The sequence below is a fragment of the Salmo trutta genome, chromosome 26 (genome assembly GCF_901001165.1).
Source record: "Salmo trutta chromosome 26, fSalTru1.1, whole genome shotgun sequence".
NCBI classification, from domain to species: Eukaryota; Metazoa; Chordata; class Actinopteri; order Salmoniformes; family Salmonidae; genus Salmo; species Salmo trutta.
The window spans coordinates 24,366,572-24,384,780 of record NC_042982.1 but is presented as its reverse complement, the minus strand read 5'-3'; the positions used below and the strand labels follow the sequence as shown (position 1 = coordinate 24,384,780).

Here is an 18,209-nt window from a genome sequence, read left to right as displayed (position 1 = left end):
TCAAGTGATGCCACCTCTTCCTCAACTACATCAATGGTCACTTCAGGTGATGCCACCACTACTACACCAACAGTATCTTCAACTGCTGCCACCATTCCTTCAACTACAACAACAGTCACTTCAAGTGATGCCACCACTACTACATCAACATTAGCAGTCACTTCAAGCGATCCTACCACTCCCTCAACAGTCACTTCAAGTGATGCCACCTCTCCCTCGACATCAATATTCACTTCAAGTGATGCCACCTCTCACTCAACTACATTGACAGTCACTTCAGATTATACTACATCAACACCCACTTCAAGTGATGCCACCACTCCCTCAAGTACATCGACAGTCAGTTCCAGTTTTGCCAACTCTCTGTCAATAGTCAATTCAGGTGATGCCAGCTCTTCCTCAACTACATCAACTTTAGCTTCAAGTGATACCACCACTACTACACCGACAGTAACATTAACTGTGGACAGAATTCCCTCAACTACGTCAACAGTCAGGTCAAGTGATGCCACCAGTGCCTCAACAGTCACTTCAAGTGATGCCACTAATACTACATCAATATCAGCAGTCACTTCAAGCGATCCCACCACTCCCTCAACATTCACTTCAAGTGGTGCCACCACTACTACATCAACATCAGCATTCACTTCAAGTAATGGCACCTCGACATCAGCATTGACAGTCACTTCAGATGATACTACATCAACACCCACTTCAAGTGATGCCACCACTCCCTCAACATCAATATTCACTTCAATTGATGCCACCTCTCCCTCGACATCAACAGTCACTTTAAGTGATGCCACCACTCCCTCAACAGTCTCTTCAAGTGATGGCACCTCTCTCAGAACATCAATATTCACTTCAAGTGATGCCAACTCTCCCTCAACATCAACAGTAATTTTAAGTGATGCCACCACTCCCTCAACAGTAGCTTCATGTGATGCCACCTCTCACTCAACTACATCGACAGTCACTTCAGACGATGCTACATCAACAACCACTTCAAGTGATGCCACCACTCCCTCAAGTACATCGATAGTCAGTTCAAGTGTTGCCACCACTGCCTCAACAGTCACTTCAAGTGATGCCATCACTCCCTCAACTTTATCGACAGTCACTTCAGATGAAGCCACAAAGACACCCACTTCAGGGGAAAACACTTTTCCTTCAACATTCACTTCAAGTGATGCCAAAGCTACTACATCAACATCAGCAGTCTCTTCAAGTGATGCCACCACTCCCTCAACAATCACTTCAAGCGATAACACTTTTCCTTCAACATTCACTTCAAGTGATGCCAAAGCTACTACAACAACATCAGCAGTCTCTTCAAGTGATGCCACCACTCCCTCAACAGTCACTTCAAGTGATGCCACCTCTTCCTCAACTACATCAACATTAACTTCAAGTGATACCACCACTACTACACCGACAGTAACATTAACTGTGGACAGAATTCCCTCAACTACGTCGACAGTCAGGTCAAGTGATGCAACCACTGCCTCAACAGTCACTTCAAGTCATGACACCACTGTTACATCAACATCAGCAGTAACTTCAAGCGATGCAACCGCTCCTTCAAAATTCACTTCAAGTGATGCCACCTCTACTAAATCAACATCAGCAGTCACTTCAAGCGATAACACTGTTCCATCAACATTCACATCAAGTGGTCCTACCTTTTCAACATCACCATCAGCATTTAGATCAAGTGATGCCACCTCTCCCTCAACATCAACAGTCACTTCAAGTGATGGCACCTCTCCCTCGACATCAAAATTCACTTCAACTGATGCCACATCTCACTCAACTACATCAAACGTCACTTCAGATGATACTACATTAACACCCAATTCAAGTGATACCCCCACTCTCTCAAGAACATCGACAGTCACTTCAAGTGATGCCACCTCTTCCTCAACTACATCGAATTTAACTTCAAGTGATACCACCACTACTACACCGACAGTAACTTCAACATTGGCCAACATTCCCTCAACTACATCGACAGTCACTTCAAGTGGTGCCACCGCTACTACATCAACATCAGCATTCACTTCAAGTGATGCCACCTCGACATCAGCATCAATATTCACTTCAAGTGACGGCACCTCTCACTCAAATACATTGACAGTCACTTCAGATGATCCTATATCAACACACACTTCAAGTGATGCCACCACTCCCTCAACATCAATATTCACTTCAAGTGATGCCACCACTCGCTCAACACCAGCTTCAAGTGATGCCACCGCTACTGTATCAACATCAGCAGTGTCTTCATTTGATGCCACCGCTCCCTCAACAGTCACTCCAAGTGATGCCACAAATCCCTCAACTGCAACGACGTCAACTTCAAATGATGCCACCACTACCACACTGACATTGACAGTCATTTCAAGCAATTCCACCACTCCCTCAAAAGCCACTTCGAGTGATGCCACCGCTCCATCAATAGTCACTTCAAGTGTTGCCACAGCTACTACATCAACATCAGCATTCACTTCAAGTGATGCCACCTCTCCCTTGACATCAATGTTCACTTCAATTGATGTCACCTCTCCCTCGACATCAACAGTCACTTTAAGAGATGCCACCACTCCCTCAACAGTCTCTTCAAGTGATGGCACCTCTCTCTTAACATCAATATTCACTTCAAGTGATGCCACCTCTCCCTCGACATCAACAGTCATTTTAAGTGATGCCACCACTCCCTCAACAATCACTTCAAGTAATGCCACCTCTCCCTCGACATCAATATTCACTTCAAGTGATGCCATCTCTCACTCAACAACATCGACAGTCACATCAGACGATACGATATCAACACCCACTTCAAGTGATGCCACCACTCCCTCAAGTACATTGACAGTCAGTTCAAGTGTTGCCACCACTCTGTCAACAGTCACTTCAAGTGATGCCACCTCTTCCTCAACTACATCAACTTTAACTTCAAGTGATACCACCACTACTACACCGACAGTAACATTAACTGTGGACAGAATTCCCTCAACTACGTCGACTGTCAGGTCAAGTGATGCCACCACTGCCTCAACAGTCACTTCAAGTCATGACACCACTGTTACATCAACATCAGCAGTAACTTCAAGCGATGCAACCGCTCCTTCAACATTCACTTCAAGTGATGCCACCCCTACTAAACCAACATCAGCAGTCACTTCAAGCGATAACACTGTTCCATCAACATTCACATCAAGTGGTGCCACCTTTTCTCCATCACCATCAGCATTTAGATCAAGTGATGCCACCTCTCCCTCAACATCAACAGTCACTACAAGTGATGGCACCTCTCCCTCGACATCAAAATTCACTTCAACTGATGCCACATCTCACTCAACTATATCAAACGTCACTTCAGATGATACTACATTAACACCCAATTCAAGTGATACCACCACTCTCTCAAGAACATCGACAGTCACTTCAAGTGATGCCACCTCTTCCTCAACTACATCGAATTTAACTTCAAGTGATACCACCACTACTACACCGACAGTAACTTCAACATTGGCCAACATTCCCTCAACTACATCGACAGTCACTTCAAGTGATGCCACTAATACTACATCAACATCAGCAGTCACTTCAAGCGATCCCACCACTCCCTCAACATTCACTTCAAGTGGTGCCACCGCTACTACATCAACATCAGAATTCACTTCAAGTGATGCCACCTCGACATCAGCATCAATATTCACTTCAAGTGACGGCACCTCTCACTCAACTACATTGACAGTCACTTCAGATGATACTATATCAACACCCACTTCAAGTGATGCCACCACTCCGTCAACATCAATATTCACTTCAAGTGATGCCACCACTCGCTCAACAGTAGCTTCAAGTGATGCCACCGCTACTGTATCAACATCAGCAGTCTCTTCATTTGATGCCACCACTCCCTCAACAGTCACTCCAAGTGATGCCACCAATCCCTCAACTGCAACGACGTCAACTTCAAATGATGCCACCACTACCACACTGACATTGACAGTCATTTCAAGCAATTCCACCACTCCCTCAAAAGCCACTTCAAGTGATGCCACCACTCCCTCATCTACATCAATAGTCACTTCAAGTGTTGCCACAGCTACTACATCAACATCAGCATTCACTTCAAGTGATGCCACCTCTCCCTTGACATCAATGTTCACTTCAATTGATGTCACCTCTCCCTCGACATCAACAGTCACTTTAAGAGATGCCACCACTCCCTCAACAGTCTTTTCAAGTGATGGCACCTCTCTCTTAACATCAATTTTCACTTCAAGTGATGCCACCTCTCCCTCGACATCAACAGTCATTTTAAGTGATGCCACCACTCCCTCAACAGCAGCTTCAAGTGATGCCACCTCTCACTCAACTACATCGACAGTCACTTCAGATGATGCTACATCAACAACCACTTCAAGTGATGCCACCACTCCCTCAAGTACATTGCCAGTCAGTTCAAGTGTTGCCACCACTGCCTCAACAGTCACTTCAATTGATGCCACCTCTTCCTCAACTACATCAATGGTCACTTCAGGTGATGGCACCACTACTACACCAACAGTATCTTCAACTGCTGCCACCATTCCCTCAACTACAACAACAGTCACTTCAAGTGATGCCACCACTACTACATCAACATTAGCAGTCACTTCAAGCAATCCCACCACTCCCTCAACAGTCACTTCAAGTGATGCCACCTCTCCCTCGACATCAATATTCACTTCAAGTGATGCCACCTCTCACTCAACTACATTGACAGTCACTTCAGATGATACTACATCAACACCCACTTCAAGTGATGCCACCACTCCCTCAAGTACATCGACAGTCAGTTCCAGTTTTGCCAGCTCTCTGTCAATAGTCACTTCCGGTGATGCCACCTCTTCCTCAACTACATCAAAATTAACTTCAAGTGATACCACCACTACTACACCGACAGTAACATTAACTGTGGACAGAATTCCCTCAACTACGTCGACAGTCAGGTCAAGTGATGCCACCACTGCCTCAACAGTCACTCCAAGTGATGCCACCAATCCCTCAACTGCATCGACATCAACTTCAAGAGATGTCACCACTACTACATCGACATTAACAGTCACTTCAAGCGATTCCACCACTCCCTCAAAAACCACTTCAAGTCATGCAACCACTCCCTCATCTACATCAATAGTCACTTCAAGAGATGCCACCACTACTACATCAACATCAGCAGTCACTTCAAGCGATAACACTGTTCCTTCAACATTTACTTCAAGTGGTGCCACAGCTACTACATCAACATCATCATTCAGTTCAAGTGATGCCATTTCTCCCTCGACGTCAACAGTCTCTTCAAGAGATGCCACCAATCCCTCAACTGCATCGAGGTCAACTTCAAATGATGCCACCACTCCCTCATCTACATCAGCAGTCACTTCAAGCGATAACACTGTTCCTTCAACATTCACTTCAAGTGGTGCCAAAGCTACTACATCAACATCAGCAGTCTCTTCAAGTGATGCCACCACTCCGTCAACAATCACTTCAAGTAATGCCACCTCTCCCTCGACATCAATATTGACTTCAAGTGATGCCACCTCTCACTCAACAACATCGACAGTCACTTCAGACGATACTACATCAACACCCACTTCAAGTGATGCCAACACTCCCTCAAGTACATTGACAGTCAGTTCAAGTGTTGCCACCACTCTGTCAACAGTCACTTCAAGTGATGCCACCTCTTCCTCAACTACATCAACTTTAACTTCAAGTGATACCACCACTACTACACCGAGAGTAACATTAACTGTGGACAGAATTCCCTCAACTACGTCGACTGTCAGGTCAAGTGATGCCACCACTGCCTCAACAGTCACTTCAAGTCATGACACCACTGTTACATCAACATCAGCAGTAACTTCAAGCGATGCAACCGCTCCTTCAAAATTCACTTCAAGTGATGCCACCTCTACTAAATCAACATCAGCAGTCACTTCAAGCGATAACACTGTTCCATCAACATTCACATCAAGTGGTGCCACCTTTTCTCCATCACCATCAGCATTTAGATCAAGTGATGCCACCTCTCCCTCAACATCAACAGTCACTACAAGTGATGGCACCTCTCCCTCGACATCAAAATTCACTTCAACTGATGCCACATCTCACTCAACTATATCAAACGTCACTTCAGATGATACTACATTAACACCCAATTCAAGTGATACCACCACTCTCTCAAGAACATCAACAGTCACTTCAAGTGATGGCACCTCTCCCTCGACATCAAAATTCACTTCAACTGATGCCACATCTCACTCAACTATATCAAACGTCACTTCAGATGATACTACATTAACACCCAATTCAAGTGATACCACCACTCTCTCAAGAACATCAACAACCACTTCAAGTGATGCCACCACTCCCTCAAGTACATTGACAGTCAGTTCAAGTGTTGCCACCACTGCCTCAACAGTCACTTCAAGTGATGCCACCTCTTCCTCAACTACATCAATGGTCACTTCAGGTGATGCCACCACTACTACACCAACAGTATCTTCAACTGCTGCCACCATTCCCTCAACTACAACAACAGTCACTTCAAGTGATGCCACCACTACTACATCAACATTAGCAGTCACTTCAAGCAATCCCACCACTCCCTCAACAGTCACTTCAAGTGATGCCACCTCTCCCTCGACATCAATATTCACTTCAAGTGATGCCACCTCTCACTCAACTACATTGACAGTCACTTCAGATGATACTACATCAACACCCACTTCAAGTGATGCCACCACTCCCTCAAGTACATTGTCAGTCAGTTCAAGTGTTGCCACCACTCTGTCAACAGTCACTTCAAGTGATGCCACCTCTTCCTCAACTACATCAACATTAACTTCAAGTGATACCACCACTACTACACCGACAGTAACATTAACTGTGGACAGAATTCCCTCAACTACGTCGACAGTCAGGTCAAGTGATGCCACCACTGCCTCAACAGTCACTTCAAGTCATGACACCACTGTTACATCAACATCAGCAGTAACTTCAAGCGATGCAACCGCTCCTTCAAAATTCACTTCAAGTGATGCCACCTCTACTAAATCAACATCAGCAGTCACTTCAAGCGATAACACTGTTCCATCAACATTCACATCAAGTGGTGCCACCTTTTCTCCATCACCATCAGCATTTAGATCAAGTGATGCCACCTCTCCCTCAACATCAAAATTCACTTCAACTGATGCCACATCTCACTCAACTATATCAAACGTCACTTCAGATGATACTACATTAACACCCAATTCAAGTGATACCACCACTCTCTCAAGAACATCGACAGTCACTTCAAGTGATGCCACCTCTTCCTCAACTACATCGAATTTAACTTCAAGTGATACCACCACTACTACACCGACAGTAACTTCAACATTGGCCAACATTCCCTCAACTACATCGACAGTCACTTCAAGTGATGCCACTAATACTACATCAACATCAGCAGTCACTTCAAGTGATGCCACCTCGACATCAGCAAATATATTCACTTCAAGTGACGGCACCTCTCACTCAACTACATTGACATTCACTTCAGATGATACTATATCAACACCCACTTCAAGTGATGCCACCACTCCCTCAACATCAATATTCACTTCAAGTGATGCCACCACTCGCTCAACAGTAGCTTCAAGTGATGCCACCGCTACTGTATCAACATCAGCAGTCTCTTCATTTGATGCCACCACTCCCTCAACAGTCACTCCAAGTGATGCCACCAATCCCTCAACTGCAACGACGTCAACTTCAAATGATGCCACCACTACCACACTGAAATTGACAGTCATTTCAAGCAATTCCACCACTCCCTCAAAAGCCACTTCAAGTGATGCCACCACTCCCTCATCTACATCAATAGTCACTTCAAGTGTTGCCACAGCTACTACATCAACATCAGCATTCACTTCAAGTGATGCCACCTCTCCCTTGACATCAATGTTCACTTCAATTGATGTCACCTCTCCCTCGACATCAACAGTCACTTTAAGAGATGCCACCACTCCCTCAACAGTCTCTTCAAGTGATGGCTCCTCTCTCTTAACATCAATATTCACTTCAAGTGATGCCACCTCTCCCTCGACATCAACAGTCATTTTAAGTGATGCCACCACTCCCTCAACAGCAGCTTCAAGTGATGCCACCTCTCACTCAACTACATCGACAGTCACTTCAGATGATGCTACATCAACAACCACTTCAAGTGATGCCACCACTCCCTCAAGTACATTGCCAGTCAGTTCAAGTGTTGCCACCACTGCCTCAACAGTCACTTCAATTGATGCCACCTCTTCCTCAACTACATCAATGGTCACTTCAGGTGATGGCACCACTACTACACCAACAGTATCTTCAACTGCTGCCACCATTCCCTCAACTACAACAACAGTCACTTCAAGTGATGCCACCACTACTACATCAACATTAGCAGTCACTTCAAGCAATCCCACCACTCCCTCAACAGTCACTTCAAGTGATGCCACCTCTCCCTCGACATCAATATTCACTTCAAGTGATGCCACCTCTCACTCAACTACATTGACAGTCACTTCAGATGATACTACATCAACACCCACTTCAAGTGATGCCACCACTCCCTCAAGTACATCGACAGTCAGTTCCAGTTTTGCCAGCTCTCTGTCAATAGTCACTTCCGGTGATGCCACCTCTTCCTCAACTACATCAAAATTAACTTCAAGTGATACCACCACTACTACACCGACAGTAACATTAACTGTGGACAGAATTCCCTCAACTACGTCGACAGTCAGGTCAAGTGATGCCACCACTGCCTCAACAGTCACTCCAAGTGATGCCACCAATCCCTCAACTGCATCGACATCAACTTCAAGAGATGTCACCACTACTACATCGACATTAACAGTCACTTCAAGCGATTCCACCACTCCCTCAAAAACCACTTCAAGTCATGCAACCACTCCCTCATCTACATCAATGGTCACTTCAAGAGATGCCACCACTACTACATCAACATCATCAGTCACTTCAAGCGATAACACTGTTCCTTCAACATTTACTTCAAGTGGTGCCACAGCTACTACATCAACATCATCATTCAGTTCAAGTGATGCCATTTCTCCCTCGACGTCAACAGTCTCTTCAAGAGATGCCACCAATCCCTCAACTGCATCGAGGTCAACTTCAAATGATGCCACCACTCCCTCATCTACATCAGCAGTCACTTCAAGCGATAACACTGTTCCTTCAACATTCACTTCAAGTGGTGCCAAAGCTACTACATCAACATCAGCAGTCTCTTCAAGTGATGCCACCACTCCGTCAACAATCACTTCAAGTAATGCCACCTCTCCCTCGACATCAATATTGACTTCAAGTGATGCCACCTCTCACTCAACAACATCGACAGTCACTTCAGACGATACTACATCAACACCCACTTCAAGTGATGCCAACACTCCCTCAAGTACATTGACAGTCAGTTCAAGTGTTGCCACCACTCTGTCAACAGTCACTTCAAGTGATGCCACCTCTTCCTCAACTACATCAACTTTAACTTCAAGTGATACCACCACTACTACACCGAGAGTAACATTAACTGTGGACAGAATTCCCTCAACTACGTCGACTGTCAGGTCAAGTGATGCCACCACTGCCTCAACAGTCACTTCAAGTCATGACACCACTGTTACATCAACATCAGCAGTAACTTCAAGCGATGCAACCGCTCCTTCAAAATTCACTTCAAGTGATGCCACCTCTACTAAATCAACATCAGCAGTCACTTCAAGCGATAACACTGTTCCATCAACATTCACATCAAGTGGTGCCACCTTTTCTCCATCACCATCAGCATTTAGATCAAGTGATGCCACCTCTCCCTCAACATCAACAGTCACTACAAGTGATGGCACCTCTCCCTCGACATCAAACGTCACTTCAACTGATGCCACATCTCACTCAACTATATCAAACGTCACTTCAGATGATACTACATTAACACCCAATTCAAGTGATACCACCACTCTCTCAAGAACATCAACAGTCACTTCAAGTGATGGCACCTCTCCCTCGACATCAAAATTCACTTCAACTGATGCCACATCTCACTCAACTATATCAAACGTCACTTCAGATGATACTACATTAACACCCAATTCAAGTGATACCACCACTCTCTCAAGAACATCAACAACCACTTCAAGTGATGCCACCACTCCCTCAAGTACATTGACAGTCAGTTCAAGTGTTGCCACCACTGCCTCAACAGTCACTTCAAGTGATGCCACCACTACTACATCAACATTAGCAGTCACTTCAAGCAATCCCACCACTCCCTCAACAGTCACTTCAAGTGATGCCACCTCTCCCTCGACATCAATATTCACTTCAAGTGATGCCACCTCTCACTCAACTACATTGACAGTCACTTCAGATGATACTACATCAACACCCACTTCAAGTGATGCCACCACTCCCTCAAGTACATTGTCAGTCAGTTCAAGTGTTGCCACCACTCTGTCAACAGTCACTTCAAGTGATGCCACCTCTTCCTCAACTACATCAACATTAACTTCAAGTGATACCACCACTACTACACCGACAGTAACATTAACTGTGGACAGAATTCCCTCAACTACGTCGACAGTCAGGTCAAGTGATGCCACCACTGCCTCAACAGTCACTTCAAGTCATGACACCACTGTTACATCAACATCAGCAGTAACTTCAAGCGATGCAACCGCTCCTTCAAAATTCACTTCAAGTGATGCCACCTCTACTAAATCAACATCAGCAGTCACTTCAAGCGATAACACTGTTCCATCAACATTCACCTCAAGTGGTGCCACCTTTTCTCCATCACCATCAGCATTTAGTTCAAGTGATGCCACCTCTCCCTCAACATCAAAATTCACTTCAACTGATGCCACATCTCACTCAACTATATCAAACGTCACTTCAGATGATACTACATTAACACCCAATTCAAGTGATACCACCACTCTCTCAAGAACATCGACAGTCACTTCAAGTGATGCCACCTCTTCCTCAACTACATCGAATTTAACTTCAAGTGATACCACCACTACTACACCGACAGTAACTTCAACATTGGCCAACATTCCCTCAACTACATCGACAGTCACTTCAAGTGATGCCACTAATACTACATCAACATCAGCAGTCACTTCAAGTGATGCCACCTCGACATCAGCAAATATATTCACTTCAAGTGACGGCACCTCTCACTCAACTACATTGACATTCACTTCAGATGATACTATATCAACACCCACTTCAAGTGATGCCACCACTCCCTCAACATCAATATTCACTTCAAGTGATGCCACCACTCGCTCAACAGTAGCTTCAAGTGATGCCACCGCTACTGTATCAACATCAGCAGTCTCTTCATTTGATGCCACCACTCCCTCAACAGTCACTCCAAGTGAAGCCACCAATCCCTCAACTGCAACGACGTCAACTTCAAATGATGCCACCACTACCACACTGAAATTGACAGTCATTTCAAGCAATTCCACCACTCCCTCAAAAGCCACTTCAAGTGATGCCACCACTCCCTCATCTACATCAATAGTCACTTCAAGTGTTGCCACAGCTACTACATCAACATCAGCATTCACTTCAAGTGATGCCACCTCTCCCTTGACATCAATGTTCACTTCAATTGATGTCACCTCTCCCTCGACATCAACAGTCACTTTAAGAGATGCCACCATTCCCTCAACAGTCTCTTCAAGTGATGGCACCTCTCTCTTAACATCAATATTCACTTCAAGTGATGCCACCTCTCCCTCGACATCAACAGTCATTTTAAGTGATGCCACCACTCCCTCAACAGCAGCTTCAAGTGATGCCACCTCTCACTCAACTACATCGACAGTCACTTCAGATGATGCTACATCAACAACCACTTCAAGTGATGCCACCACTCCCTCAAGTACATTGACAGTCAGTTCAAGTGTTGCCACCACTGCCTCAACAGTCACTTCAAGTGATGCCACCTCTTCCTCAACTACATCAATGGTCACTTCAGGTGATGCCACCACTACTACACCAACAGTATCTTCAACTGCTGCCACCATTCCCTCAACTACAACAACAGTCACTTCAAGTGATGCCACCACTACTACATCAACATTAGCAGTCACTTCAAGCAATCCCACCACTCCCTCAACAGTCACTTCAAGTGATGCCACCTCTCCCTCGACATCAATATTCACTTCAAGTGATGCCACCTCTCACTCAACTACATTGACAGTCACTTCAGATGATACTACATCAACACCCACTTCAAGTGATGCCACCACTCCCTCAAGTACAACGACAGTCAGTTCCAGTTTTGCCACCTCTCTGTCAATAGTCACTTCAGGTGATGCCACCTCTTCCTCAACTACATCAACTTTAACTTCAAGTGATACCACCACTACTACACCGACAGTAACATTAACTGTGGACAGAATTCCCTCAACTACGTCGACAGTCACTTCAAGTGATGCCACCAATCCCTCAAAAACCACTTCAAGTCATGCAACCACTCCCTCATCTACATCAATAGTCACTTCAAGAGATGCCACCACTACTACATCAACATCAGCAGTCACTTCAAGCGATAACACTGTTCCTTCAACATTCACTTCAAGTGGTGCCAAAGCTACTACATCAACATCAGCAGTCTCTTCAAGTGATGCCACCACTCCGTCAACAATCACTTCAAGTAATGCCACCTCTCCCTCGACATCAATATTCACTTCAAGTGATGCCACCTCTCACTCAACAACATCAACAGTCACTTCAGACGATACTACATCAACACCCACTTCAAGTGATGCCACCACTCCCTCAAGTACATTGACAGCCAGTTCAAGTGTTGCCACCACTCTGTCAACAGTCACTTCAAGTGATGCCACCACTCCTTCAAGTACATTGACAGTCAGTTCAAGTGTTGCCACCACTCTGTCAACAGTCATTTCAAGTGATGCCACCTCTCACTCAACAACATCGACAGTCACTTCAGACGATACTACATCAACACCCACTTCAAGTGATGCCACCACTCCCTCAAGTACATTGACAGTCAGTTCAAGTGTTGCCACCACTCTGTCAACAGTCACTTCAAGTGATGCCACCTCTTCCTCAACTACATCAACATTAACTTCAAGTGATACCACCACTACTACACCGACAGTAACATTAACTGTGGACAGAATTCCCTCAACTACGTCGACAGTCAGGTCAAGTGATGCCACCACTGCCTCAACAGTCACTTCAAGTCATGACACCACTGTTACATCAACATCAGCAGTAACTTCAAGCGATGCAACAGCTCCTTCAAAATTCACTTCAAGTGATGCCACCTTTACTAAATCAACATCAGCAGTCACTTCAAGCGATAACACTGTTCCATTAACATTCACATCAAGTGGTGCCACCTTTTCTCCATCACCATCAGCATTTAGATCAAGTGATGCCACCTCTCCCCCGACATCAAAATTCACTTCAACTGATGCCACATCTCACTCAACTATATCAAACGTCACTTCAGATGATACTACATTAACACCCAATTCAAGTGATACCACCACTCTCTCAAGAACATCGACAGTCACTTCAAGTGATGCCACCTCTTCCTCAACTACATCGAATTTAACTTCAAGTGATACCACCACTACTACACCGACAGTAACTTCAACATTGGCCAACATTCCCTCAACTACATCGACAGTCACTTCAAGTGATGCCACTAATACTACATCAACATCAGCAGTCACTTCAAGTGATGCCACCTCGACATCAGCAACAATATTCACTTCAAGTGACGGCACCTCTCACTCAACTACATTGACAGTCACTTCAGATGATACTATATCAACACCCACTTCAAGTGATGCCACCACTCCCTCAACATCAATATTCACTTCAAGTGATGCCACCACTCGCTCAACAGTAGCTTCAAGTGATGCCACCGCTACTGTATCAACATCAGCAGTCTCTTCATTTGATGCCACCACTCCCTCAACAGTCACTCCAAGTGATGCCACCAATCCCTCAACTGCAACGACGTCAACTTCAAATGATGCCACTACTACCACACTGACATTGACAGTCATTTCAAGCAATTCCACCACTCCCTCAAAAGCCACTTCAAGTGATGCCACCACTCCCTCATCTACATCAATAGTCACTTCAAGTGTTTTCACAGCTACTACATCAACATCAGCATTCACTTCAAGTGATGCCACCTCTCCCTTGACATCAATGTTCACTTCAATTGATGTCACCTCTCCCTCGACATCAACAGTCACTTTAAGAGATGCCACCACTCCTTCAACAGTCTCTTCAAGTGATGGCACCTCTCTCTTAACATCAATATTCACTTCAAGTGATGCCACCTCTCCCTCGACATCAACAGTCATTTTAAGTGATGCCACCACTCCCTCAACAGCAGCTTCAAGTGATGCCACCTCTCACTCAACTACATCGACAGTCACTTCAGATGATGCTACATCAACAACCACTTCAAGTGATGCCACCACTCCCTCAAGTACATTGACAGTCAGTTCAAGTGTTGCCACCACTGCCTCAACAGTCACTTCAAGTGATGCCACCTCTTCCTCAACTACATCAATGGTCACTTCAGGTGATGCCACCACTACTACACCAACAGTATCTTCAACTGCTGCCACCATTCCCTCAACTACAACAACAGTCACTTCAAGTGATGCCACCACTACTACATCAACATTAGCAGTCACTTCAAGCAATCCCACCACTCCCTCAACAGTCACTTCAAGTGATGCCACCTCTCCCTCGACATCAATATTCACTTCAAGTGATGCCACCTCTCACTCAACTACATTGACAGTCACTTCAGATGATACTACATCAACACCCACTTCAAGTGATGCCACCACTCCCTCAAGTACAACGACAGTCAGTTCCAGTTTTGCCAGCTCTCTGTCAATAGTCACTTCAGGTGATGCCACCTCTTCCTCAACTACATCAACTTTAACTTCAAGTGATACCACCACTACTACACCGACAGTAACATTAACTGTGGACAGAATTCCCTCAACTACGTCGACAGTCACTTCAAGCGATGCCACCAATCCCTCAAAAATCACTTCAAGTCATGCAACCACTCCCTCATCTACATCAATAGTCACTTCAAGAGATGCCACCACTACTACATCAACATCAGCAGTCACTTCAAGCGATAACACTGTTCCTTCAACATTTACTTCAAGTGGTGCCACAGCTACTACATCAACATCATCATTCAGTTCAAGTGATGCCATTTCTCCCTCGACATCAACAGTCACTTTCAGTGATGGCACCACTCCCTCAACAGTCCCTTCAAGTGATGCCACCGCTACTACATCAACATCAGCAGTCTCTTCAAGAGATGCCACCAATCCCTCAACTGCATCGAGGTCAACTTCAAATGATGCCACCACTCCCTCATCTACATCAGCAGTCACTTCAAGCGATAACACTGTTCCTTCAACATTCACTTCAAGTGGTGCCAAAGCTACTACATCAACATCAGCAGTCTCTTCAAGTGATGCCACCACTCCGTCAACAATCACTTCAAGTAATGCCATCTCTCCCTCGACATCAATATTCACTTCAAGTGATGCCACCTCTCACTCAACAACATCGACAGTCACTTCAGACGATACTACATCAACACCCACTTCAAGTGATGCCACCACTCCCTCAAGTACATTGACAGTCAGTTCAAGTGTTGCCACCACTCTGTCAACAGTCACTTCAAGTGATGACACCACTCCCTCAAGTACATTGACAGTCAGTTCAAGTGTTGCCACCACTCTGTCAACAGTCACTTCAAGTGATGCCACCTCTCACTCAACAACATCGACAGTCACTTCAGACGATACTACATCAACACCCACTTCAAGTGATACCACCACTCTCTCAAGAACATCAACAGTCACTTCAAGTGATGGCACCTCTCCCTCGACATCAAAATTCACTTCAACTGATGCCACATCTCACTCAACTATATCAAACGTCACTTCAGATGATACTACATTAACACCCAATTCAAGTGATACCACCACTCTCTCAAGAACATCAACAACCACTTCAAGTGATGCCACCACTCCCTCAAGTACATTGACAGTCAGTTCAAGTGTTGCCACCACTGCCTCAACAGTCACTTCAAGTGATGTCACCACTACTACATCAACATTAGCAGTCACTTCAAGCAATCCCACCACTCCCTCAACAGTCACTTCAAGTGATGCCACCTCTCCCTCGACATCAATATTCACTTCAAGTGATGCCACCTCTCACTCAACTACATTGACAGTCACTTCAGATGATACTACATCAACACCCACTTCAAGTGATGCCACCACTCCCTCAAGTACATTGTCAGTCAGTTCAAGTGTTGCCACCACTCTGTCAACAGTCACTTCAAGTGATGCCACCTCTTCCTCAACTACATCAACATTAACTTCAAGTGATACCACCACTACTACACCGACAGTAACATTAACTGTGGACAGAATTCCCTCAACTACGTCGACAGTCAGGTCAAGTGATGCCACCACTGCCTCAACAGTCACTTCAAGTCATGACACCACTGTTACATCAACATCAGCAGTAACTTCAAGCGATGCAACCGCTCCTTCAAAATTCACTTCAAGTGATGCCACCTCTACTAAATCAACATCAGCAGTCACTTCAAGCGATAACACTGTTCCATCAACATTCACATCAAGTGGTGCCACCTTTTCTCCATCACCATCAGCATTTAGATCAAGTGATGCCACCTCTCCCTCAACATCAAAATTCACTTCAACTGATGCCACATCTCACTCAACTATATCAAACGTCACTTCAGATGATACTACATTAACACCCAATTCAAGTGATACCACCACTCTCTCAAGAACATCAACAGTCACTTCAAGTGATGGCACCTCTCCCTCGACATCAAAATTCACTTCAACTGATGCCACATCTCACTCAACTATATCAAACGTCACTTCAGATGATACTACATTAACACCCAATTCAAGTGATACCACCACTCTCTCAAGAACATCAACAACCACTTCAAGTGATGCCACCACTCCCTCAAGTACATTGACAGTCAGTTCAAGTGTTGCCACCACTGCCTCAACAGTCACTTCAAGTGATGTCACCACTACTACATCAACATTAGCAGTCACTTCAAGCAATCCCACCACTCCCTCAACAGTCACTTCAAGTGATGCCACCTCTCCCTCGACATCAATATTCACTTCAAGTGATGCCACCTCTCACTCAACTACATTGACAGTCACTTCAGATGATACTACATCAACACCCACTTCAAGTGATGCCACCACTCCCTCAAGTACATTGTCAGTCAGTTCAAGTGTTGCCACCACTCTGTCAACAGTCACTTCAAGTGATGCCACCTCTTCCTCAACTACATCAACATTAACTTCAAGTGATACCACCACTACTACACCGACAGTAACATTAACTGTGGACAGAATTCCCTCAACTACGTCGACAGTCAGGTCAAGTGATGCCACCACTGCCTCAACAGTCACTTCAAGTCATGACACCACTGTTACATCAACATCAGCAGTAACTTCAAGCGATGCAACCGCTCCTTCAAAATTCACTTCAAGTGATGCCACCTCTACTAAATCAACATCAGCAGTCACTTCAAGCGATAACACTGTTCCAGCAACATTCACATCAAGTGGTGCCACCTTTTCTCCATCACCATCAGCATTTAGATCAAGTGATGCCACCTCTCCCTCAACATCAAAATTCACTTCAAGTGATGCCACATCTCACTCAACTATATCAAACGTCACTTCAGATGATACTACATTAACACCCAATTCAAGTGATACCACCACTCTCTCAAGAACATCGACAGTCACTTCAAGTGATGCCACCTCTTCCTCAACTACATCGAATTTAACTTCAAGTGATACCACCACTACTACACCGACAGTAACTTCAACATTGGCCAACATTCCCTCAACTACATCGACAGTCACTTCAAGTGATGCCACTAATACTACATCAACATCAGCAGTCACTTCAAGTGATGCCACCTCGACATCAGCAAATATACTCACTTCAAGTGACGGCACCTCTCACTC

At 45.0% G+C, this 18,209-nt stretch overlaps 2 protein-coding genes across 2 annotated transcripts; both read left to right on the top strand.

Moving 5' to 3' along the window:
- The first annotated feature begins 33 nt into the window (after window positions 1-33).
- Window positions 34-11,084, top strand: LOC115162839 (serine-rich adhesin for platelets-like). Its single transcript, XM_029714255.1, has 4 exons — window positions 34-46; window positions 494-4,630; window positions 10,328-10,917; window positions 11,061-11,084. The coding sequence occupies exons 1-4, from the start codon at window positions 34-36 to the stop codon at window positions 11,082-11,084; spliced, it is 4,764 nt and encodes a 1,587-aa protein (XP_029570115.1).
- A 2,473-nt stretch (window positions 11,085-13,557) lies between these two features.
- On the top strand, window positions 13,558-17,993 carry LOC115162838 (serine-rich adhesin for platelets-like). The gene is made up of 2 exons (XM_029714254.1): window positions 13,558-17,775; window positions 17,970-17,993. The coding sequence occupies exons 1-2, from the start codon at window positions 14,329-14,331 to the stop codon at window positions 17,991-17,993; spliced, it is 3,471 nt and encodes a 1,156-aa protein (XP_029570114.1). The 5' UTR covers window positions 13,558-14,328.
- The last annotated feature ends 216 nt before the right edge of the window (window positions 17,994-18,209 follow it).